Below are 26,056 nucleotides of genomic sequence, written 5' to 3'. Positions count from 1 at the left end.
AGATATTCCCATGCCTTCTGAATATTTTCATAGGGATGTTCTACAGGGAAGTCAAATATAACATATTCCAAATTGAACTTCTCTTTTCTGCAAAACCATTTCTTCTCCTCTTTTAATTGATGACATCATACCATAGACCTAGTTACCCTAAGCAGGAAAACTAGGAATCACCAGTTTAACTCAAAATTGCCAGGAACTGTTGGGCATAGGTTATAAGTAAGGCAAATGAGTTCTCTCATTTTTAGACAATATTACTATACAAATAAATGTTATTTTCAGATTGCAACAAATGTGAAAAAAGAATTAAAAGAGGTAATGTGTAGAGCAGAGGTTCCCAAAGTGTGGGCCCCTTAAAAGCAGCATCAGCCCAATCTGGGAACTTGGAAGAATGCAGATTCTTAGGCCCCATCCCAGACTTACTGAATTAGAAACACTGAGGATGGGGCCCAGCAGTCTGTGGTTTAACAAGCCCTCCAGGTGACAGTGATTCCCACTAAATTCTGAGGACCCCACCTGTGTGACAGGTGATGCACTACCTTAGAAGCAGTGGTCAGAGAAGTTCTCTGAGGAAATGCCAGGTGAGCTGAGTCCAAAATAATGAGAAGGACCCAATTAGGGGAAAGGCTTTACAGACAGAGGAGGGGAAGAAGTTGGTGATAGTCCGTGAAGAGAAAGAAGGCTGACCTGGAGAGAGATGAGTGAGTGGGGAGGAGAACAATGTAAGATGACGTCATAAAGGTAGGCAAGGCCTGATTATTTCAACCACAGTAAGGGGTTGTTATGTATGTTATTTTAAGCAAAGTAGGAAGCCATGGCAGGCCTCAAACAGGAGAATAGCTCGATTTTATTATATTAAGGTATGCAGAATAAATTGTGGGAAAGCAAGAGCAAGTCTTCTCCAGTTTTGAGACCATTGCAAGATACAGGTAAGTGACTAAGGGTACTGGCAATGGAAATGTAAAGAAATAGATGGATTTACTGTATACCAAATACTTTGGAATTGGAATTAATGGGACTTGCCAATGGATTGTGTACATAAGAGAAGGAAAGAAAGAAGTCAGTGATGACTCTTGCTTTTTGTGAATGGTGGTACCATTAACTGAGGTGGTGGAGACTAGGGAGAAACAAAGTGAAGTATGTTGAAGGGGGATTAAGAGCTCTGATTTGGGCATATTAAGTTTGATATGCCTTCCAGACATCCAAATGGAGATATAAAATTTAAAGCAATGGATCTGGATGAAATCATCTAGGGAAATCATTATTTTTCCTCAAATCAGACATTCTTTGTAGATAAGAGAATAGGGCTTAGGACAAATGCTGGAGACACTCCAATATTTAGATTTTTAATGGAGGAGGCCCCAGCAAAGGGGAATAAGGGGGAACTTTCAGAGGGGTACGACGAAAATCACAATAGTCTCATGCCAAGAAGTTCAAGAAAGGGATGTTTTTCAAGGAGAAAGGAGTAGTAACATCTATTGAGCAAAGTTAAGTAAGATGCAAACAGAAAAGTGGCCATTGGATTTCACAGCATGGAAGTCATTGGTGGCTTTGAGAAGAGGAATGGATGTGAAGCCAGGCTGGAAAGGGTTGAATAATGAATATGATTTAGTCGAGAGAGAAGATGTGAAGCAAAAAACAAACCAGACCAAAACCAAACCAAACCAAACAAATACTCCTTTTAGGTTTTATTGAAGGGGAATAGAGGAATGGGATAGAGTCTGGACTTCTCCTTTTCTTCCCCATTTTGCTTCCCAAATGGAACTCAGTGTTCCAACTAACAAGTATTGCCTGCCTTCTATAATTCCAGGCACTAATCCCGGTGCTTCTGGCACAGTGACAAATAAGACAATCACTGTTTTCAATAAATGTGTACCTATTAGAGAAAGTAGGTAATACGCAGATAATTTCCACATACTACGGTAAGTTGTTTGACACCAGTGCACAAGAAAAATAAAAAGAAATTTATCCAGAAACGTTACTCCTAGTTCAATATTCAGGGAAGATTTTTTTGAGAAATAAGCAATTAATAATGATACAGTTAGCATTTTTTTTAATACTTATTTTGTGTTTTTCTCTGTGCTGATTGATTTTTATACATTATAACAAATCCATGAGGTGGGTATTATTAACTTCAGCTTTACGTATGATGAAACTGATATTTCCCAAGCTAGGCTTAAAGGAAAGATGGGAATTATACAGTGGAGAAAAGTTTTTCTAGATAAGAGAAAGAAACAGAGTGGTATGTCTTATAGGAAGGAAGAGGGCATTAACGACTATTGCGTGTGTCTAAACAGTGGTGCACAAAATGTGGTCCTTGGACCAAAAGCTTTAGCATCACCTGGGAACTTAGAGATGTAAATTCTCAGGCCTTACTCTAAACCTACCAAGTCAGAAGTTCTAGGGATAGAGCCCAGCAATCTGTGGTTTAACAAGTCTTCCAGGTGGTTCTGGTGCCGTAAAATTTGAGAACACTGTACTTGAGAGTTAAATGCTAGGTAGGAAGTGAAGAAAGATGAGACCAGATTGGTAGACAAGGACCGGCTATTCTTGCCCTGTACAGAAGATTGAGCTTTTTCTTTATGTGATGGCAGTCACTGAAAGATTTTAAGTAGAGAAGTCAAATTTAAGTAGATCATATAAAGGATAAATTTGGAGGGAGTGGGGACTGGACAGGGAGACAATGAAGGGGCCCAGGAAGGAATTCTTGTAAGCCAAGTATCTAGAATAGATGCTCCATAAAAAAAACTACAGATGTTTGAGTCACTAACCTCTGCTTCCTCTTTACACGGGCTTAAAAAGCATGTGGTGTTTTCCTTAGAAGACTCAGAGGGTTTCCAAACCCAAGTATAATAAAGCAATGGGAACCAAGCAAAACTGGTGTTCAGATCAGAGGCATGTCACTGAAGCCGATTTGCTTCGAAATTATATAATTTTGTAGAATAAATTGATAGTGATTTTCCAATCATTTTTTATTATTCAAAGGAAAATAAGCTACTCATTCAAAAACTTTTCTTTTAAACATAGTTTATGTGTATGTATAACTTATAAGATCATCATTTTAGTATGATAAAAATGCTAGGGGAAGTTAACTGTACTGTACTTTTATAGTATATATGACTATAGTATTATTTTGTCTTCTTCCTATTATTTTGAAACGTTTTAAAATAAAAATGTTTTATCATTTATCTGAAAATTGGGAAGTTCTACTGTACCCTAATGTGCATTTAAGCATAACTACATTCATATCATAAAGTTTAACATGTGAATAGTATAGTTTTTATTTTCCATGAAGCAAAAGGATAATTGAAATATATACAGTGTGAATACAACAATATTATGAAATGCTATAATACTTTCATTATTATTAACATGTTAATAATTATTATTATTAACATGTAACATGTTGAAGAAATTTATTGATGAAAATGAAAACTGCTTTAGCATCTTTATTTGGGAATTTTATGTAATTTAGTATCCTTACTTTGGAATTTTATGTAATTTCCCTCAGTTCTAAGACATCCCTTTAATACATTTAATGTCATATGCTGTTTTCCTTCTTTCATAAAATTGTCTTCCTTTTTTCATAAGCATCTTACATTTTATGGCATTTTACAGTTGATGAAATGTGGTACTTGAAAATTATTCAATAGAATGTAGCCAACTCTTGCCCTTGACCCCAAATCCAACCTACAAGGTTTTCTAGAAAAAGTGGTTTCTCCATGTGAATACTCTTGACTCTGAAGCCTATTTATAAAATGAATGTCAAATTTATTTCAAAAACTCTCTTTAAGAATGAAAGTGACTTTTTACTTCTGACTTGTAGGAAACTTTATGGTGTACATAAGTTACCCTTTGATTCTTTTTTACGTGATTAAAAATTCGCCAAGTTCTATGGCTCCAAAGAGCCTACCTGTAATAAACAGCTTTCGCCTTCAAAACCACAAAACAGGTCTGAATTGCTGGAGCATTAGAGCTAATTGACTGCCTACTTCAAAGGAAGAACAAGAAAAGTGTGGGCAGTCACAGAAGCAGAGGCAGTGCCAGCAAATCCACCTCTGGAGGTTATGAGCTGTGGCTTGGAGGAGCCGTGCAAAGTTATGGCCTCAGAACTGCTGTTTGCGATTAAGTTGATGGGGAGAGTCTATCCCACAATCTCTCCCTGCTGCTGACACAGAGTCTTTGTTCACATTCAGATTTCTCAAACTGTTGCCAGGGTCAGGCTGAGGTCAGACACCACAGTGATGTATAGAAGAACTTGTCTGGGAATTTCTCTCACACTTAAGACACATACCAGAAACATGAAGAAGAGGATCCTGCAAAAACTGTCTGATGAGACGCAGATGATACTGTAGTTTTTCTTTTCGTACCTTCATAATCTTCGTTTTCTTCTCCTGACGCATAATGTTTTATGAACATGAGTTGGCGATAGCCCTTACAATTTTCTGTCCCCTCCAGATAAGGACATTCAGTAGCACTCTGATGCTTCATTTTCCAGCCCTGGGGGAGAGGTCCAGTAAATCTACTCCAAGAACTCTCGCATCCCTTCTGCCACGGGCCGTCCGTAGGTCGCGGGCCTGACTCTGGATGTCACGTCACGTGTGTGGACTTGGCGGGGACACAGCCTAATCTAGTCATGATCTCAGCCTCCCAGCCTCCCAAACTGAGCCAGGCCGCTGTCCCCACCCAGCCTGGGCCCCTGCTGGGAGGAGGGAGCCTGGGTTTGATCAGTGATTATCACCGACAGGTGAAAGCAGGCTACAGCCAGGAGGAGGGTTGATTCTTTCTTCTTCAAGTACAATTTCCACATGTATTGAAAGGGAAGCTGCCCCCAAACCCTCCGATGACCCACCCCTCCCCAAGGACCTCCCCTCTGCTTTTGTGCAGTGGCAAAGTGCAAATATGGAATCAAGAGATTTGTATGGTGCCTTTGAGGACTTAACAGTCGAAACAAACTCTGGTTTCAAATGTATTAAGCGTCCTTGTTTTTCCCCTTAGTTTTTTTTTTGGAGTTTCCCCCATTGAGCCCAGAACTGGCCCCCCTCTGTTGTTTTCTGCTCTCATAGTTGTAGAGCATGGCTGGCAAGTGAGGCACTAAATAGCGATTTTTTCTTTTTTTTTTTTGGTGCTCAGCTGCTACATATGACAGTGGATATTTCATTCTGCTGTCAGAACGTTATTAAAAAAACATGGGGTGTGGAGAGGGCCATGATTTCCCCTTTCAATCACTATAGCATTTGCAATGAAAATTTTATGCAGTGTGTAATTTTCAGTTAATGCTTGACACTTAAAATGTCCGGAGCTGCGTTTTGTACGGTTCTTGAAGGGTTAATTGTATCATGTTCTCTGCATAAAAGCTCTGCTTATCAAAAGCAAATAGAAGAGTGTATGCAAATGGGTGTCGATGACCTTTTGCCTTTCCAGGGTTAATTTATATGGTCATTAAAGATTTTATGAAATTGAGTAGCCTGGTGCTTCTAATCCCATTTTACCTTCTTCTCCTAATTTATGTAATTCCTACCTGAACAGGGAAATATGATTTTTATTTTTTGTGCTGCAATGAGAACAGCATGCCATGCTGTGGGGAGTTGTGAGTCTGGTTATCTGGCATTACTCAGATTGCTAAAAATTCATTAAAATGCGACATCAGCACAGTGAGAGACAAATGATCGCAGGATGAAAGAGAACAGTGGGCCTTTCACGGATTAGTGCTACACAGACCCAGCATAGAGGCTAACTGCATAAACAGATTAATCCACCAGCAGCGGCATAGCTAAGATTTACAGAATAATTAAATAGGGTTGAGTTACTATGAGGATTTCCATGTAATCTAGCTGGTGTGAAACCCGTGAATGAGGTGTGGGGTGATGTGGTTGTCATAGAAGTATACCTTCTTCTGTCCTACGCCCTGTATAGCTCCCCCTATAGAAAAAATAAAATAAAATCCCAGTGTAACTGAAGTTTTGAGATCTTACTCTGACAAATTCCAAAGAATTCCTCTGGGGTCTAAGGGCTGAAAGGCAGGAGTAACACCTGTCTTACATTTAACCCATCATTATCACATTATTGAACTAAGAAATTTTTCTGAGAATTTGGTTCATTTATCCAAGTCCATGCAGCAGTGGGTTCATGTAGCTTAGAAGGTTCTACTATTGAAATTACAAAATTGCCTCACATCCATTTTTCAATCTTTTCTATCTTAAACTGTACTTCTTTGAAAAGATTTCTTTTTAATTTAGTACAGGCACATTTTCTCAGTGGATATAAAAGAAATTGCTTGAGATTAAAAAATAACAAAACAAAACCTGCATTGGTATAGCCAGCAGGTTCTAATAGTGACTTTTAATAAATTCATGCTCTTTTTTGAGAATGAATGTCTGCAAATGATTCATAAATAACAAAGTTCTTAAATGGTCACATAGTTTATTTTCATGTGTGTTTTTCTAGGGTTTTCCATCCAACTGACTGGTCTGTCTTTCTTAACAGAAGAACAAAGTGAGGAGACAGAAGGAGCTATTAAACCTACAGCCGGGGCTGAGGATGATGAGAAAGACACAAGTGAAAGAGACAATAATGAAAGCAAAAACTCTAATAAAGACTCTGGTAAGATGCTAGAATCTTTCACCTTCCTTCCCCCACCTCCATTCCCTGCAATCTGCTCTTCCTTCACTGCCCCCCCCCCAAAGCTTATTAAAAGCTTTTATTCATTTTAAACTGTCTGAACATTCCCACTACTATTCATTGCATGTGCATTTTGCATGTGATTTCTATCAGTAGCCTCCCATTGACCTATTTTTAATCATAACCATCTGACAGAATAGATGTGGATAAGTTGAAGAATATTGCAGGACGACCAGCGAGATTATTTTTTAATCAAATCAGTTTGTGTGCTTGTAATTTTTTAAGCGCCTTTCATTAATCTTAGCTATACTTGTGATTCCTCTGATGGCATATTAATTTTTCATAAGCACAGGATTAGATATCACTTGAACTTTTTCATTCAATCACATGTGTTCCCCCCCTCCCCAAACCACATAACCTTAAAAATAAATGTTATTTTTCCTTGCTTTTTTACAACTTACACTCAGGAATTTGCCCTTTTTAAGGGCATCTATTTGAGGCATTTCAAACAAAATCCAGTGAAAAAGTTTACAGATGATTCAGCCTAAGAAGAGGAAATATCATTGAGAAGGGATTAGGTGCTGGGTAATTTTGATCTTCTAGAATAGACAAATCCCAGTAATGAAAGCTACTGTCTTTGAAAACAAACCTTCGTGTCATGACATTTACTTGTGCACAAACAAACCCTAGGCCAGCATCTGGTGTGGATACCTAAGGCTTTTTCTGTGTTTGATTTGGCAAATATATGACTTCATCCATGCTTTGTATGTATGAGATGGAAATCTATGGTCCCAATGAATATTACATTGGCTACTTTTGCTGCACGCTATACCTAGTTTTATTATGTTGGACTCATTGAAGCAGAAGTAGTGCTGAAACGGGTTCAAGCCTATTAGTTTCAGGTAGTCATCTATCTTTTCCTTGAATTCCAATGACAGCCGCATCTAAAGAAGCTTGTTTTCTCTGTGAAGACATTGGGTTGGGCAGAAAATATCATTTTCACTTGCAAGTTTATTTAAACCTGAATTATCCCATATTTGTGATTCAGTCTTTGCATATCTAAGTTTTCCATTCCCTTCAAGAATTATTTGAAGGGCCTCCCTGATACCCACCCCACACCGTTCAATGCTGAATTTGTCTCTGGAGTCCAGTGAGAAGAGTGCCATTTAAATTTGGGTCTAGGATATAGTGGCTAACATATGATTCTAATTTGATTTAAACAAAGAAGATCTAAGGTTGGTTTTGAGCCTAAAGCAATGTAAAAAAAAAAAAAAAAAAAGATGCCCTAGCTGTATATTAATACAGTTCCTGAGGCCACTGCCAAGGAATTTGAAGTACCTTGTGATCAGTTAAGGTCAAGGGTAGTGCCATCTAAGCTTCATTTGAAAAGAACTGGCAATAGCAAGGAAGTCAGTTTAGGTCTAGGATGGACCTCATCAAGGCTAGCTGATGGACTGCTTCAGGGAGGGCAGGATTCTGCTACCTTCAGTGGTGATTTTCTCACAGTGGTGCCAAAAGAGATTGCAGACCATACACCCACCCAACCCCATTCTTCAGAAGAATGTGTAAAACACACAGGACATTGGTGTTCGTTGAGTGTTCACGTAATACATAGGAATGTGACATTGTGCTTGGCTTTAAGTAACTAATACCTTGTAAAGGATGCATTGTGGGAATCTCTTGAAAATGGCTCCAGTCTCACCAATGAGGCAAGAGTCTTACTTGGAACATACCACAGATGCAAGGGCTCTATCTCCACCAGCCCGGTTTACTGCTCTACATAAATAATGGGCTCAATCACTCCTTAACGGCCTGATGAGTTATTGTCTTTTCTTGGGCATCTAATTGTACCATCTAGACAGGACTCGGCATGTGAGAGGGTACAGACCATTGGATAATGATAGTTTTCTAAAACACATTTTTATCCCTGCAGAAACGCCTCCCCAACTACATCTGTAGGGATAAAAATGGGCTTTCGTACCAACTCAGAGCAATTACTGAGATGCTAATATTTAGCCTTGAAACCTCTCAGACACCAAGACAGTTATTATTGACAACTAACATGAACTTTTAACAAAGTTTTCTGCTTTCTACATTGAATCTGATTAGGTGAAAAAATTATTACGTGGATTTTTTTCCTTGTAAGTATTTCTAATGACTGAATGAGCACTTATGTATATATTGGTTTTCTTCCTGATGTCAGTTATAAATGTCAAAAGTACTGGCAAATTTATAAGTTAATAACTATCTTAATGTGTTAGATGGGAAAACAGTGTGACCCCACTTTAACACAGAATTTTTTAGACAGGAAGGAATTAACACATGTTAGGAAGATGATGTTTGTATAAGCTGTTGTACTGTGTTGCTGACATTAATCTCTAGGACTAGAGCTTTCAAAATGAGACTTGGCAATATGCAAGTTATATTTGTTGAATATTCATTCATAATAGAAAAGCCTCCTAATGCCTCATTTATATTGTCATTTAAATCTAGTGCCACTTTAGATTAATTATAATCCAAATTATAGCTCTGTGCACTACAAGAATTAATATAGAGTTTATCCAGATTAATATATTTGCATTGAAAATGTAATATGTCTCTGCCACGGCTAAGGGGACCACTTTTTAATGAGGGAGTAAACATGAGGAAAGATGGAAATTAACCTTCATTATTGTAATTAAAATTATCCTTTCATTCTAGTCTCATTAGAAAAAATACTGTACCGGTAATTATAATTTAGGCTTATTTGGAGTTGAATACCATCTTCTGTTATATCCAAGTTTTATAGTATTCAAACTTTACCAAATACATTGATTCATAAATAATAACTCAGCATTTTGTTATTTTTTTCAAGATTTGCTTTGAGTACACATGTGTTATTGGATTTTCCTCACTTGTTATGAATATAAACCATTTTACAACCTTCTGTATTTTAGGGATTGAAAATTTATTAAGTAGGCAGCATCTGAATTGAAATGAATTATGTCATTTTTATATTAGTAATCTCATGCAAGTTAAATAATCCCATAACTGACAGATAATCATGGGCTCATTTATTTGGCAGTCCTTATTTGTAATTAGGCTTCATGTTTTAGTTAAAAATGCATTAAAATTACATTTTTTTTTTGAGGATAGTGTGATGGCCTTAATAACACAAAATGAATTATGATCTCATTTCAAAATTTTGTCTAAGGTAACAAACAGTGTTTATTTCAAGTAAAGTTGTAACCATAAACTATGAATAATCAGACAACTTAAAACCTTCCTAAAATTAATTGGCCTTTACTTAATATAAGATATTTCTAAGATAAAACAATTCAGAGAAAGACCCCAGAGTTGATTTCCTATAATTTACCAGGGAGGCCATAATACCTGAGATGGTACCCCTTTGAGTAGAAGAGGCATGCATGCATAAAATATAATGTCCCTCATTTTTGCAAGTAATCCTGGTGACCTGTTTTATCTTCAAGAGTCTGTTTTTGTCATATGCTATTGCATCTTAGCATTCTCTGCTGTTGCTGCTGCTTCTTATCAGTGACACACATTTCTGGGGTGCCTAGCTTGAGTTAGGGGGTCTAGACTTTATTTATAACTTCTTCTCAGTTTAAAATAAGATAGTCTTTAGGAAGTTCCTAGCTTACATTAAGATCATGGTTTAATTAACTAAGTTAATTAACAAAAAAATCTCGAAGCTGACCCATATATTGGGTGGAATACTATATCCAACAGTTATTTCGATGGCTATGAAATAGTGACCCTAAAATTTAACTCTTCATGCAGCATGAATGTCCCTAAATTCAAAAGCAATTATATTCTTGATGATATTAATGTACATAAAAATAATATGGATTAATTATATCAAATATGTATACCAGTGTAAAGTCTTAGTAAAATGTTTCAAACCTTGAAATCAATGTTCTTTTGACCTTTATAGTACTACTATTAGAAGATATATGCTTATAAAAATAAGGCCACACTTATACATTGAATAGATTCAGAAGTTTCTGGAAGGTTTATTCTGTTTTTGATGTTCCTAAGGCCTGCAAGCAACAAGAGTTGTGGAAATTCTCATTTACCTTGTGTGTGACAGTCTTTGATACCATAGGGAACTGGACCAATTTATTATTTGGTCATGTCTGATTCTCTCATGTACACAAAAGAATGATAGGGGAATATGACATAGTATTATTTTCTTAAGGAAGCATATTCTTACTCACTATTGGGAAACTTTTGAAGAAAAATCTTCCAGTCTCACAGGAAAAAAGCAGCTGATAGACATTTGCTGACTTAAATGACAATCATTTTCTACAACTTGATCTGACACCTGAATCAGTAAATTTTATTTGCAAACTTTATATATCATATTGTTTTAAGTGTTTATTTTTAACACTTTAAAAATGATAGCACAAAATATATTCTGCTTTGAGAATTTTGCTTTAGATGAAAGACATCTTTTTGATACCAGAATTAATTATGAAATAAACATTCTTGTTTTTGACATATCTTTGGATATCAAATACTTGGATATTGTTTAATAAATGTAATAAAATTCTTTAGTCTATCTCAGATTTAAGTTCATCCAAATTCGATAAATTGTTTTTTCAAATATCTAGAAAGAATCTAAATTTCTCTAAGGTATCTGTATATATAGGACAAATGTACCAGTGCAATGGGTTTGGAAATGTAACACTAATTCTGTACCTACCGCAAACCCCAAGGGAATAAATTATTGTCATTATGTCATTTAAATTCTAGTTTAATTTTGGTCTCCTCAGAGTCAGATTTACTTTTAAATTTCTTTCAGAGTTTGGGATTCCTAAAATTATTTATATGGTACAAAACATGCATCTCCATCCAGGAGAGGAAAAGAATGTATTTTTTGGTTCATTTTTACTTTGTTTCCATAACATCCTTGACCTTATTTTTAAATTAAAACTGGGTTATTTTGCAATAAGGTATAATTTGTTCATTTATATGAACCGTATGTGGATTGAAAAAAAATCAAGATAAATCTTCATGCACAGCATACAATCAGATTACGCCTAGACTCTATATTTACGCGGGGTCTGATAGCAATCAATGGCTTAGCTTCATTGCATTTCAAGATGTATTTGCACCCAGTTGTCCAGTGATAGTGTCCTCACCCTGGAAATAATTTAGTTGCAAATTGACTGGAAGATGGTGAAAATTGAAAGTTAAAATTAGAAATACTCATAATAAACAGCAGAAAAAAGGTCAGATGATGCCGCGCTATGATGAGATTGGAATGGCTGGTAAATGAGGTTTTGTGTTTGTCGTGAGATGTATGTGACATGCCTACCCAATGTCACTGTAATATCCAGCCTCGCAGAGGAGATTATCGGGAAAATTGATGCTGGAAAGAATTTTCTGTTAGATTGGGAAATTAGAATCACACTCTCGCCTTTGATGTGTGTGAGGCTTCTATACATTATGTCGCTCATCTAGGCAAAATTTTAAACCGTCTTTTAACACCGAATATTCAGATTAACCTCATAAAACAATTGTCTTCTTGATTTGGACTACAATGTTATGTGCACAGCCAACTGCTGAAACATCTAACACAAAGAATAAATCACAAAAAACAGCAGTGGATATGTAATGTATAATTTTAAAATCCTACATTCACCACATAAAAACACTGATTTCATTTGTGAATTATAACTAGTCAGCTCTTCTGAGAATTTTGAAATGTTTTCAGTGTCCCGGAATTTTAGAGAAGAGATAGGTAATTAAACATTAGCAAAAATAATTATTTTCCAAGTTAGCATTTGCGAATGGGAGTAGATTTGCTTTAATGTGATAAAGCCGTACTGAGACACCAGAGAGCACGTGTTATTGATGAATCTTTCAAGGTCACCTACGGTTATCAAAATATGAGACAGGAGCACATTTTAAAATATATAAAGTCCACTTGGTTAGGGGACAAAAAGAAGTGTGATTTTTGTCTTTTGAGATTAGCATCGTATAAAAGTGCTTTTCTGGTTCTTTGGTAATTCAGTGGATTTAGAGCCAGAGAGATTTGGAAAACATAATTTTTCTGATATCGACATTGTTAGTCTTTTAAAATTGAAGTGTCCTATTCTTTTTTGGGAATCAGGAATAATCACACCAGAAAAGGAGCTAAAAGTCAGTGTGGCAGGGGGAACCCAGCCACTCCTGCTGGCAAAAGAAGAGGATGTGGCAACAAAAAGATCAAAACCTACAGAGGACAATAAATTCTGTCACGAGCAGGTAAATGTGTTTTCTTTTTCCCTGTACTGTGTAAATATGTTTTTATTACTATTATTATTATTGCCCTTGATAATTTTAGAGCCTCCAAACCATTCCATGCTGTTGAAATGTATGTAGACACTGATTGGCAAGGTAATTAACTCATGGTGTGACTTCTAATGCTCTGAAGTCATCAAAATCCATTAACTAATAGTGACCATGTTTATTCAATATTTTCCAGTTCTATCAGTGTCCTTATTGTAACTACAATAGTAGGGACCAAAGTCGTATCCAGATGCACGTTCTGTCACAGCACTCAGTGCAGCCGGTCATCTGCTGTCCCCTCTGCCAGGACGTCCTCAGCAACAAAATGCACCTCCAGCTGCATCTGACGCATTTGCACAGTGTGTCTCCGGATTGTGTGGAGAAGCTGCTTATGACAGTAAGGATACCAAATGTTGATGCATATGTGACATAATCTCTGTAAAGGTATCAACACAAAATCTGTAATTATTGTTTGATAGAAATTTATTTCTTCTGTGTAAGAGCATCAAGCTCTTACTGATTGTGTGGTAGGAATCACAAGTAAAGGCCCATTTGTTGTCTCTTGTGCTTTGGAATAAACCCTAAATATGATACAAGGCATAGCTTATTCAATAACACAGATTTTGCTGACTTCTTCTCATGCCTGTAATGTTAATCAGATGATTCATGTGGGTACCTTGAGTTTCATATTTTCTTGGCTATCATTTCTTGGTTACAAAAACTTTCAAACCATATTTCTTAAATGTTTTCAATTTTTGTTGGAGTATAGTTGATTTACAATGTTGTGTTAGTTTCAGGTGTACAGCAAAGTGACTCAGTTATACATATACACTTATGGATATACATATCCACTCTCTTTTAGATTCTTTTCCCATATAGGCCATTACAGAGTATTGAGTAGAGTTCCCTGTGCTATACAGTAGATCCTTATTAGTTATAAACCATATTTTTTAAAAAAAGAAAAGAAGAACACTGCATCACAATGGCATTGATCCGAAATTTGAAGGGAGAGCATTGGCCTGTAAGAGTCACAGAATGTCCCTGCTTTGGTTGGAAAGATGTAACTGGGATATGCTACTAACCAAGGACAGATGTGATGGAGTCTGTGATTTCTGGGGTACCTTTGCCATGAACCCGTTTGGCTTTCACAGGTGCCTGTCCCTGATGTGATGATGCCCAACAGCTTGCTACTGCCAGCAGCCACCTCTGAGAAGTCAGAGCGGGACACACCTGCAGCCATCCCAGCCGAGGGGGCCGGGAAATATTCAGGTATGCCAGCATCGGACCAAGATCTGCACAAGACACACTCAGGGCATTGCATCTGTGATGCTGGTCCAGCATTATTACTATCAAAGAATTTTTTTTTTTTTTTTTAAATCACAGGGGAAAAAAAGTATGGCATTTCCAAAAGCCCTAGTTTCTAAGGCATATTTAATATCTAGTTATCTGTAAACTGCCCTTGGGGGACCTAAGTATCAATGACCAGGAATATTTTGTGTGTTCTAATTACTGAACATGCCGGTTATGGCCCTTGCTATCACGCTGCTGGTAGCATACTATAATTACCCTTGACTTATCTTCTTCCCTATGCTGAAATTCCTTGAGGTCAGGGGTGATTTCTGATTCACCTTTATACCCCAGGGCCCAGTACAGTGCTTGCCATATAGTAGTTGCTCAAATAAATATTTCTTCAGCAACTCAATTAAGCAGAAACCTTTAGAAGCTCCTACTTAACAATATTCATTGGCGTTTGAACTGTAGACTTCCTTCCTTTAAGCGATGTTTATGCTTTATTGACACAGGTGAAAGTCCAATGGATGACAAAAGCATGGCAGGTCTTGACGATTCAAAGGCTGGTGTGGAAATAAAGAGTGAGGGGCAGAAACCAACTAAAGAACCCACAGAAGTGCCGGAATGGAATAAAAACAGCAGTAAGGATATGAAAATCTCCGACACACTGCAGGATCAATTAAGCGAACCCCAAAAACGGCAACCACTCTCTGTTTCGGACCGCCATGTTTACAAGTATCGCTGTAACCATTGTAGCTTGGCTTTTAAGACTATGCAGAAGCTTCAGATACATTCCCAGTATCATGCGATTCGGGCCGCTACGATGTGTAACCTGTGCCAGCGTAGTTTCCGTACATTCCAGGCTTTAAAAAAACACTTGGAAGCAGGCCACCCCGAACTGAGTGAAGCTGAACTTCAACAGCTGTATGCCTCCTTGCCCGTGAATGGTGAACTGTGGGCAGAGAGTGAAACTATGGCCCAGGATGACCAGGCCCTAGAGCAGGAAATGGAGAGGGAGTACGAGGCAGACCATGAGGGGAAGGCAAGTCCAGCAGGAAGTGACAGTAGCTCTATTCCGGATGACATGGGCTCTGAACCAAAGCGGACCTTACCTTTTAGAAAAGGGCCAAATTTCACGATGGAAAAATTCCTCGATCCATCTCGCCCGTATAAATGTACAGTGTGTAAAGAGTCGTTCACCCAAAAGAACATTCTCTTGGTCCATTATAATTCAGTGTCTCACCTGCATAAGTTGAAAAAGGTTTTGCAAGAAGCTTCCAGCCCCGTTCCTCAAGAAACCAACAGCAGCACAGATAACAAACCCTACAAGTGCAGCATCTGCAACGTTGCATACAGCCAAAGTTCGACCTTGGAAATCCACATGAGATCCGTGCTCCACCAGACAAAGGCAAGGGCTGCAAAGCTGGAGCCCAGCAGTCACGTGGCCGGTGGGCACGGCGTCGGAGCCAACGTTAATAGTCCCAGCCAAGGGATGCTAGATTCCATGAGTTTAGCAGCAGTAAGCAGCAAAGATGCCCACTTAGATGCCAAAGAATTAAATAAAAAGCAAACTCCGGAATTAATCTCTGCTCAACCTACGCATCACCCGCCGCAGTCACCAGCACAGCTTCAGCTGCAGCTGCAGCACGAGTTGCAACAGCAAGCTGCGTTCTTTCAGCCTCAGTTTCTCAACCCCGCCTTTCTGCCTCATTTTCCTATGACTCCGGAAGCGCTGCTGCAGTTTCAGCAGCCTCAGTTTCTCTTTCCATTCTACATCCCCGGGACGGAGTTCAGCTTGGGGCCAGATTTGGGCTTGCCGGGCTCTGCTGCCTTCGGGATGCATGGCATGACTGGAATGGCCGGGTCCTTGCTTGAAGACTTGAAGCAGCAGATTCAAACCCAACATCACGTTGGCCAAACTCAACTCCAGATACTTCAGCAACAAGCACAGCAGTACCAAGCCATACAGCCCCAGCTTCAGTCTCAAAAGCCGCCGCCACCGCCGCCGCCGCAGCAGCAGCAGGCCAGCAAATTATTGAAACAAGAGCAAACCGCCGCTGCCAGTGCCGACTGCCCCATCATGAAGGACATACCCTCTTACAAGGAGGCGGAAGAGGTTGCTGAAAAGCAAGACAAGCCAAAGCAAGAGCTCATTAGTGAAGGCGAAGGGCTCAAAGAAGGCAAAGATGGAAAGAAGCAAAAATCCTTGGAACCGTCCATCCCGCCGCCCCGAATCGCTTCAGGGGCCCGAGGAAATGCAGCCAAAGCGTTACTGGAAAACTTCGGTTTTGAGCTGGTCATTCAGTATAATGAGAACAGGCAGAAGGTACAGAAGAAGGGCAAGAGTGGGGAAGGGGAGAGTACCGAGAAGCTGGAATGTGGAACGTGTGGGAAGTTGTTCTCCAACGTCCTTATTCTGAAGAGCCACCAAGAACACGTACACGGCCAGTTTTTTCCATATGGAGCGCTAGAAAAATTTGCTCGTCAGTACAGGGAGGCCTACGATAAGCTTTATCCCATTTCGCCATCTTCCCCAGAAACACCGCCGCCCCCGCCTCCACCTCCACCGCTGCCTCCAGCCCCTCCGCAGGCTCCTTCCCTGGGGCCTGTGAAACTGCCAGGCGGGGTCTCCGCTCCGCTCCAAGCCCCACCGCCCCCCCCCCCGCCGCCCCCCCCGCCCCCCCCCCCCCCACCGCCCCCACCTCCCCCTCCCCCATCTGCTCCCCCGCAGGTCCAGCTGCCCGTGTCCCTGGACCTTCCGCTCTTTCCTTCCATCATGATGCAGCCCGTGCAGCATCCTGCGCTTCCTCCCCAGCTCGCCCTGCAGCTGCCCCAGATGGACACTCTCTCGGCCGATCTCACTCAGCTCTGCCAGCAGCAGCTCGGATTAGATCCCAATTTCCTGAGGCATTCTCAGTTCAAACGCCCACGGACAAGAATCACAGACGACCAACTGAAAATCCTGAGGGCTTATTTTGACATCAATAATTCTCCGAGTGAAGAACAGATCCAAGAAATGGCGGAGAAGTCTGGCCTCTCTCAAAAGGTTATCAAGCACTGGTTTCGAAATACGCTTTTTAAGGAGCGGCAGAGGAATAAGGATTCGCCCTACAACTTCAGTAACCCTCCCATAACAGTTTTGGAAGATATCAGAATCGACCCCCAGCCCTCCTCTTTAGAACACTACAAATCTGATGCATCCTTCAGTAAAAGGTCGTCGAGAACCAGGTTTACGGACTACCAGCTTAGGGTTCTTCAAGACTTTTTTGACACAAACGCTTACCCAAAAGATGACGAAATAGAACAACTTTCTACCGTTCTCAATCTGCCTACCCGGGTTATTGTTGTATGGTTCCAGAATGCTCGTCAGAAGGCACGGAAGAGTTACGAGAATCAAGCAGAAGCTAAAGACAATGAGAAAAGAGAACTTACTAATGAGCGGTATATTCGAACGAGCAACATGCAGTACCAGTGTAAAAAGTGCAATGTGGTTTTCCCCAGGATCTTTGACTTGATTACGCATCAGAAAAAGCAGTGTTACAAGGACGAAGATGATGATGCCCAAGATGAAAGCCAAACCGAAGACTCCATGGACGCCACGGATCAGGTGGTGTATAAGCATTGCACAGCGTCTGGCCAAACGGAGGCACCCAAAAACGCTCCTGCCCCGGCGGCAAGTTCTGGCTCTGGGACTAGCACCCCGCTGATCCCGTCACCCAAACCGGAACCGGAGAAGACGTCTCCAAAACCCGAATATCCCACAGAAAAGCCAAAGCAGAGTGACCCCTTGCCCCCTTCTCAAGGCGCCAAACCAGCGCTGCTCTCAGCATCCACTTCCTCAGACCCGCCGCCGGCCTCGGCCGCTCCGCCGCAGACACCAAAACAACCCCAGCTTATGGGAAGACCTCCCTCGGCCTCTCAAACCCCGGTCTCTTCCAGTCCGCTGCAGATTTCCATGACTTCTCTCCAGAACAGTCTACCTCCACAGTTACTACAGTACCAATGTGATCAGTGCACAGTTGCCTTCCCGACTCTGGAACTCTGGCAGGAACATCAGCACATGCACTTCCTGGCTGCTCAGAACCAATTCCTGCACTCCCCGTTCTTGGAACGGCCCATGGACATGCCCTACATGATATTCGACCCCAACAATCCACTGATGACTGGACAGCTGCTGAGTGGTTCTCTCACACAGATGCCCCCTCAGACCACTTCCTCCCACCCCACAGCCCAGGCCACAGCTGCTGCTTCCCTTAAAAGGAAACTGGATGAGAAAGAAGACAATAACTGCAGTGAAAAGGAAGGCGGCAATAGCGGTGAAGACCAACACCGTGATAAACGCTTGAGAACCACCATCACCCCTGAACAACTGGAAATTCTCTATGAAAAATACTTATTGGATTCCAATCCTACCCGGAAAATGCTTGATCATATTGCACGTGAAGTGGGGCTCAAGAAAAGAGTCGTGCAAGTCTGGTTCCAGAACACACGAGCGCGAGAAAGGAAGGGCCAGTTCCGGGCAGTGGGTCCAGCCCAGTCTCATAAACGGTGTCCCTTTTGCCGAGCCCTGTTTAAGGCGAAGTCAGCCTTAGAAAGCCACATTCGCTCCCGGCACTGGAATGAAGGAAAGCAGGCAGGTTACAGCTTGCCACCAAGCCCTTTAATATCAACAGAAGATGGGGGAGAAAGCCCGCAGAAATACATTTATTTTGATTATCCATCTCTGCCATTAACTAAAATTGATCTCTCAAGTGAGAATGAATTGGCTTCTACAGTGTCAACACCTGTTAGCAAAACAGCAGAGCTGTCGCCGAAGAATCTTTTAAGCCCTTCTTCTTTCAAAGCAGAATGTCCTGAGGATGCAGAGAATTTAAACGCCCCTCCTGCTGAGGCTGGGTATGATCAAAATAAAACTGACTTTGATGAGACTTCGTCAATTAATACGGCGATCAGTGACGCCACCACCGGAGATGAGGGAAACGCGGAAATGGAAAGCACCACGGGAAGTTCTGGAGATGTGAAGCCAGCTCTATCTCCTAAAGAGCCGAAAACTCTCGACACTTTGCCAAAAACAGCAACCACACCCACCACGGAGGTCTGCGATGAAAAATTTCTCTTTTCTCTCACGAGTCCCTCAATATCTTTCAACGATAAAGACGGTGACCATGACCAAAGCTTTTATATCACGGATGACCCCGATGACAATGCTGACCGCAGTGAAACGTCCAGCATAGCTGACCCGAGTTCACCAAATCCATTTGGATCCAGCAATCCTTTCAAATCCAAAAGTAACGATCGACCAGGTCACAAGCGTTTCAGAACCCAGATGAGCAATCTTCAACTCAAGGTTCTCAAGGCTTGCTTCAGTGACTACCGAACTCCAACCATGCAAGAATGTGAAATGCTAGGGAATGAGATTGGTCTGCCCAAACGCGTGGTCCAGGTGTGGTTCCAGAATGCAAGGGCAAAGGAAAAGAAATTTAAAATTAACATAGGGAAGCCTTTCATGATCAATCAGAGTGGCACGGAAGGCACCAAACCAGAGTGTACCCTCTGTGGGGTGAAGTACTCCGCCCGCTTGTCCATCAGAGATCATATCTTCTCCAAACAGCACATTTCAAAAGTGAGGGAGACCGTTGGAAGTCAGCTTGATCGGGAGAAAGATTACTTGGCTCCGACGACCGTTCGACAGCTGATGGCACAGCAGGAACTTGACCGTATAAAGAAAGCTTCAGATGTGCTGGGCTTAGCGGTACAGCAGCCAGGCATGATGGACAGCAGCTCCCTTCATGGCATCAGTCTGCCAGCAGCCTATCCAGGACTCCCCGGCCTCCCCCCAGTCCTTCTCCCTGGAATGAACGGTCCATCCTCCTTGCCTGGATTTCCACAAAATTCAAACAGTAAGTCATTTCAAGGAGAGTCTGTCTAATTAATTAATTAATATTAGGCAGCCAATGACATACAACCAAGAACAGGGTATGTTGGATCTCTTTTAATTTCAGTAAGTGAAACCATTATGTTATTTGAAATATATATTTTAGTGGCTATAGTTAATAACTTATAGAAATAAGCCAACCTGCACATATGCAGAAAAACAAAGACAAGGTAGATCAGAGTCTCAGAAATATATTATTTATATCATTATATCTTTATATTTTAGAAACATTCCTTTAATATACTCATTTCAAAACTGATTTCAAATGGCATTTCAGCACAGGCACGTGGCACAAAATTTGGTATACATATTAAGAAAGTGAAGCATTAAGTAATATATCCATTGGTTTCCTAATTTATGTAATTTCCAAGAGACACTGATTTTTTTTCTTTTGGCTTTGTACTTTTGGGGTTTCTTATCCCCCTTAAATGCCAGGAAGTTCAAAAGCTAAGGGCCCTCTAGCCACAGGAATTCCCCCGCATTACACCTAGGAGGTAATAAAGCATATATTTGTAAAGTTTAACTACTAAAAATATGACTTTTGTGATCATTTGTAACTTAGTATTGCTATATGATTTTGCTTTTAGTAGCATTCATTTTGTTACTTGTTATTTATGTAAATTTAGAACCTTAAAAATACATTTATATTACTCCATGCCTTTCCACCACCACCCCTAGCCTAGATTTATAATAAAGACAGACCAAAATGGTAAAACTGTTTGAGGCAATCCCCGATGAAGAATCCAATTCTGTGTTTATCAAGAGAAATGCAATTTGTATAGTTTAGGTTCTGTGAGTAAGTATAGGTATCTAATTATCTTAGGCTGAAAAAAAATTGAAGCTAGTGTGCTAGACATCCATGTAGCTACACATATAACACAAGTTGTATATTATCCAAAATGGAAAAAAAAATGCTTCTAGTTTCTTCTTTAAAGTAAGTTTTATTTTCCAAATTAACAGTACATTTTTTTAAATTTTTTACAAGGAAATTATGACATTCCAAAGAGACATCGAGAATGAACTAATTACATTTATCTAGAAAGTTTCCAAAAACGCAAAAGGAAAGCTTTTTTTTCATTTTCCAAATTGGACTTTTACATAAATTTCAAACTTTACAATTTCATCCTTCCCTTATGGCGATTTACATTTTAATGTGACTCTGGAAGATATTCCCATTTTAACTTTTATTTTGGGAGACATGAAAACAATGATATCAAATGACCCTTTGGCTACTGATAGCTCATCTGATTGGTTCCCTGTCCAGAATGACTTGTTGGCATTAGAGAGAAGCAGAATGAATCTGCACATATAAAAAGTTTTACCAAGAAAATTTCTGCGAGGTCCTTTCCTTTAACTATCACACCAGCTACCTTCCCCTGCCCGCCTATGAAGGTATTAGTCTTCTAGTCTCACTTTGTCTATCACTGTAATTATTAATTGACATCTAGAAAAATGTCTTATGTAGAAAGACTCCTGTGATCAGTTACATAAAATAGAGCTTTTCCACATAATGTCTAATGTGGAAAAATTCCATGAACACTTATATATAAATTTTATAATTATGTAAAATAGAATAAAATTTGATATTTGCAATTGGCTAAGAACACTTGAAGTATCTGTGCCTTTAATGTACAAGTCAGCTTTGACTGATGATCCTAGGTAGTCACCCCACTAAGTGGTGGTCAGAACATCTTGTTTTTCTCTCCACTGGATCAGAAGGCCTTTGCTTGGACAACAGGTCCTTCCCTGACTACCCTTCTGGTTTGTCACTCTGAAACTGGTACCCTGAGGGCCTGTACAAGAGAAAGCCAGGAGGGAGGAGAGAGAAGATATTTATGAAATATTTCCTAACCTTTCTCCTCATTCTACACACCATAAATATAATTTACATCCTCCCCCTGAGATATAGGTCCTTTTTATAACTCTCAGAATTGTGGGACATGTTAGAGGCAGGCCCTCCTCAGAGAGCACTATTTTTAAATGCATCAGGTACTGAGGGCACCACGTATCTGCTGCTTCATTAAACCATGGACCAAAACAGACCGGAGAGTGTTATAAAGAGAAAAGGTCCAGGAACATACCTACTGGAATTTGCAATTTCTCTTGAATTAGTTCTTTGTGAAGGAGTTTAAACATTAGCACAGCAGAGTTATCAGCAGGATCCCATCTGAGAGCCTGAATTCCCACACTTCCAGCTCACATCTCTTTTAGGTTAATTGATCTGTGGTGGGTAAAGCTGAATATTTTAATCATCTCATGGAGTAGAGCTGTGGCTCTCCATCTTTCTATCAGCATCTTTCTACTGTATTATTTTTCATCAAACAAATATCTCCATTGCTCTATGGAAGAAATAGACAGACCAGCTAGGTGAAATAAAAGAAGAAAATTGCTTCATAAGTAAAATATTTCTGTATCTCTCCCATGCCCTGGGCTCTTGTAACAGTTTGTTATCTATATGAATAAACTTTGACCATATGATGTGTTCACCTTGGTCCCATTTTAATGGGATTTAGTTATGGAAAAGGCTTCATTTTAAAGACACCCCCATCCCTCTGAAGGTAGATTTCAAAGTTTTGTTCCTAAGAAAATCACTAAAAAGGGACTCCATTGAATGAGATATGCTGTAAAGTAAGTAATAAGTGTGATTCCGAAGGCTACACCCCAAAATTGACTTAATTGCAGTGTACATGTTCGGTTTTAGCATTTATCAACCTCTAAATTTCCTGATTTAAATACCCATTTTATTCCTTTTTTTGGTGGAATTCCTGTTCTGTTTTAGCAGCTTTAATTCTCATAAAACCTCCTTACCATACTTCCAAGAAATCTTCAAATTATTTAGTCTTTCAAGATCACAAAGAAAACCCTTTGAAGAGTAATATCCATCATGTGTGCCTGCTTTCTGAACAATGACTCAGCCCTGTGTTCAGTATCACTACTTACTATCATTCATGTTTGATAAAATAAATTATTTTATACTAAAAAATTTTTCCACAATTGTCTTTTTCTATCATGATCATATGCAAAAAGGGAAAGTGACAATAGAAAATCACATGCCTGTACACCTGGAAAAAGAAACCTTTAAATTTACATTTTATCCTTTAGGATGTTAGCTTCTTTTGGTTAGGAAAATAATTTGATTTTCTATTTTTAATGTATTTACTTTATTGTTTTAAGCAGTGTCTGATTTTTATATGTTCCATTAGTCTTTGGAAATACTGCCTAACCCAATTCCCTTAAATGGAACTTTAGAACATGGCTTTTGCATTTTTCTCATACTTCAGTGTAATTTACTAGCACTTTTGGGGTAAATCTAGATAAGAGTAGGTCTTTAATAATTTTAGCACAATTGTCTTTGGCCCATGTAATTAATTAGTTTTATTTTCCACCTCAATACTAAATTTTTCCTCTGGGACACCTAGATCAAAGCAACTTGGGGAAAAGACACTACCTCTGCGTTCATGGTGAGACAGGCATTTTCTTCTGAAAAGCATTACTTTGGGGAATAGGCAGCTGTTTCAGGAAAACAAAACCAAATAAAATGATGGTAAAAACTTTCATCTCTCTGTGAAATTTCAGAGAATTGGAGCAGGAGTTAGGGAACAGGAAAGAATGTAACTTTGTAGTTACCACCACTTATTTTGCGTCCTGATTACTGTTCAGTTTTTCTCTTCTATATGTGGTTTTCATATATCAGTTGACTACTGAACTTTTGACTGCAAACTTCTACAAGTTTATGTCTTTTATTAGTAGAGCCAATGTACATTATTCATTATCCTTAATCTGTATCTTTTTTCCTGAAACTTTTACTTAACAGCTGATTATTTAAGTCAGCTTATTCCTCAAGATGTTGCATTCTTAAAAACCTCTGGTAGTCTTTAACTACAGTAGTTAGGATTCCTATAGCAGTCTTCTAAAAATTTTCATTACTTCATTATATGACCTCTAGATAGGAATTTGTAGACCTCATCTGATGGGAAAGCCTGAGTCAACAGCTACTGATCTACCTCCTTTCTAACTACCACTGCTATTTTTTTGTCTTAGTTCCTTAAAATTTCTCTTGCCTTAAATTCTCACGTCAGAGAGATAGGTGAGCCAGCAATTTCTTTAGATTTAGGGGGGAAAGAGCTTAGGTGGAAAGGGGTGCAATTATTGAGTACGAAGTCTAGATGTACTAGACCCAGAAATAAGGTAGGCTTTATGAGTCGGCAGAAGAAGCTGGCTACCAACATAATGTCATCCTGACAATGCAAGGAAGGACCTTCTGTCCTTAGTAAAACTTCTTCTGCCGGAATCACTCATGCCTGAAATTCTGTAATTAGGTATTAATTCTTCTGACTTAATACATTATCCTCTGTTAAGTGGAAAGTAGCATAGAATATCATGAAATCAGAATATCATAGCAGAAGAAACCTCAAGTTATCGAATCTAGTATATATTGATCCTTTTCAAAAATAAGTGTATTTATATCTCTGGTTTTTTTCTTGCAAATAAAATTTTATAGAGAGGCAAGTAGAAAGCAGATCAAGATACCAGGCATCATAGTGTAGGAATAAAGGCAAGGGAGTTGTTGGTTTGGGCCCCCAAAAGCAACTCCATTGCTTCACAGTTTTGGGCTGTGTCTAAGTCCCATGGAATCCGAGAAGTCTATCATTCTAATTTTTTATTTATTTTTTATTTTCTTGCGGTACGCGGGCCGCTCACCGCTGTGGCCTCTCCCATTGCGGAGCACAGGCTCCGGACGCGCAGGCTCAGCGGCCATGGCTCACGGGCCCAGCCGCTCCGCGGCATGTGGGATCCTCCCGGACCGGGGCACGAACCCGCGTCCCCTGCATCGGCAGGCAGACTCTCAACCACTGCGCCACCAGGGAAGCCCTATCATTCTAAATTGGATTAAAGATCCAGGAATTTACCGATTCATTCCTACCATACCCCTGCCAATCTTAAGCCATTTTCTTTTAAATTTATTTTGAATGTGTCATCCTTTCTTCTGTAAAATGTAGATACTTGTTATCAGTTTCTCCTGGAAATACAATGTTATTATTTTCAAGGATTGTTTTTTTCATTTTTAATATTCCAACTGTTTAACATTTGAAATTGATTCAGTTAGACAGGAAGATGAATTTGAGTGGCAGCTATAAAATTTTAGTTGCCCCACCTCCATATCTACCATCGAGTTGTATATTTCTGTCTATCAAGTCACTTCACAGCTCTAGGACTCAATTTTCTTAAAAACATGGAATTTTTAGCATCTGTCCCTACTTACTATTGAGGATATTGGGAGACTATTCTCGAACATGATGGATATTCCTTAGAGATTATTACTAATACAACTACAGAAATTATTTCAAAGCAGATCAGAGAAGACTTGGATGTGGTAAGGTTAAAAAGAAGAGCAGCCAGTAATAAGCTAGGCTAATTGACGGTAATATGATAATGATTGGGGTCAAGTTGAGAGTGATGTTGAGCACTTGAGAGTATCTTGAGTGCTAAGCCTAAGACAGGTTTCTCAGCTGGATAAAGACCAATTAAGAAAGTTCTTTTTCTAGCTAAAGAAATGTTTTTGTGTCACTTGTTTTTCATTTGTTTCTTTTCACACCCAGATGTTGCATTTAGCATAGAAGTAAGACTTCAGCCAATATTTAAAAGATGGTTGTCTCCACAGCTATGCGCTAATATCTGAATCTTCATTTACCTTCTCCTAGTTAATTCTCCCATCAACCCATCAGGCCTCCATCATGGTCCTTGCCCCGATTTTTTGGTAGCAAGCCTTCCCTCGTTCAGGAACGAACCACCACCCAATTAGGTTTCCAGTCTGTTCCTCTTTCAATCAACTCTATTTGCCTCTAAAAAACAGACTCAGGGAAAGCACAGACTTTTACAATTCCCTTTTCTATCCTGAGCTGTCTTTTAGTTTTTCCCCCAACTATACAATGCCTA

The 26,056-nt window shown here is 39.6% G+C and overlaps 1 protein-coding gene across 2 annotated transcripts in view; it reads left to right on the top strand.

Moving 5' to 3' along the window:
* The window catches only part of ZFHX4 (zinc finger homeobox 4), a 181,278-nt gene that overhangs the window by 150,103 nt on the left and 5,119 nt on the right, over positions 1–26,056 (top strand). For both annotated transcript variants that reach the window (XM_027127880.1, XM_027127881.1), the window contains 5 exons: positions 6,484–6,600; positions 12,737–12,870; positions 13,091–13,291; positions 14,046–14,163; positions 14,697–20,084. In XM_027127880.1, the coding sequence (XP_026983681.1) occupies positions 6,484–6,600; positions 12,737–12,870; positions 13,091–13,291; positions 14,046–14,163; positions 14,697–20,084 (5,958 nt within the window). The remainder of the gene's footprint in view (positions 1–6,483; positions 6,601–12,736; positions 12,871–13,090; positions 13,292–14,045; positions 14,164–14,696; positions 20,085–26,056) is intronic.

Source organism: Aethalodelphis obliquidens, unplaced genomic scaffold (assembly GCF_003676395.1).
Source record: "Aethalodelphis obliquidens isolate GAN/ISIS:26980383/991018 unplaced genomic scaffold, ASM367639v1 scaffold33, whole genome shotgun sequence".
In the NCBI taxonomy this organism is placed as follows: Eukaryota; Metazoa; Chordata; class Mammalia; order Artiodactyla; family Delphinidae; genus Aethalodelphis; species Aethalodelphis obliquidens.
This window is presented reverse-complemented; position numbering and strand designations above follow the sequence as displayed.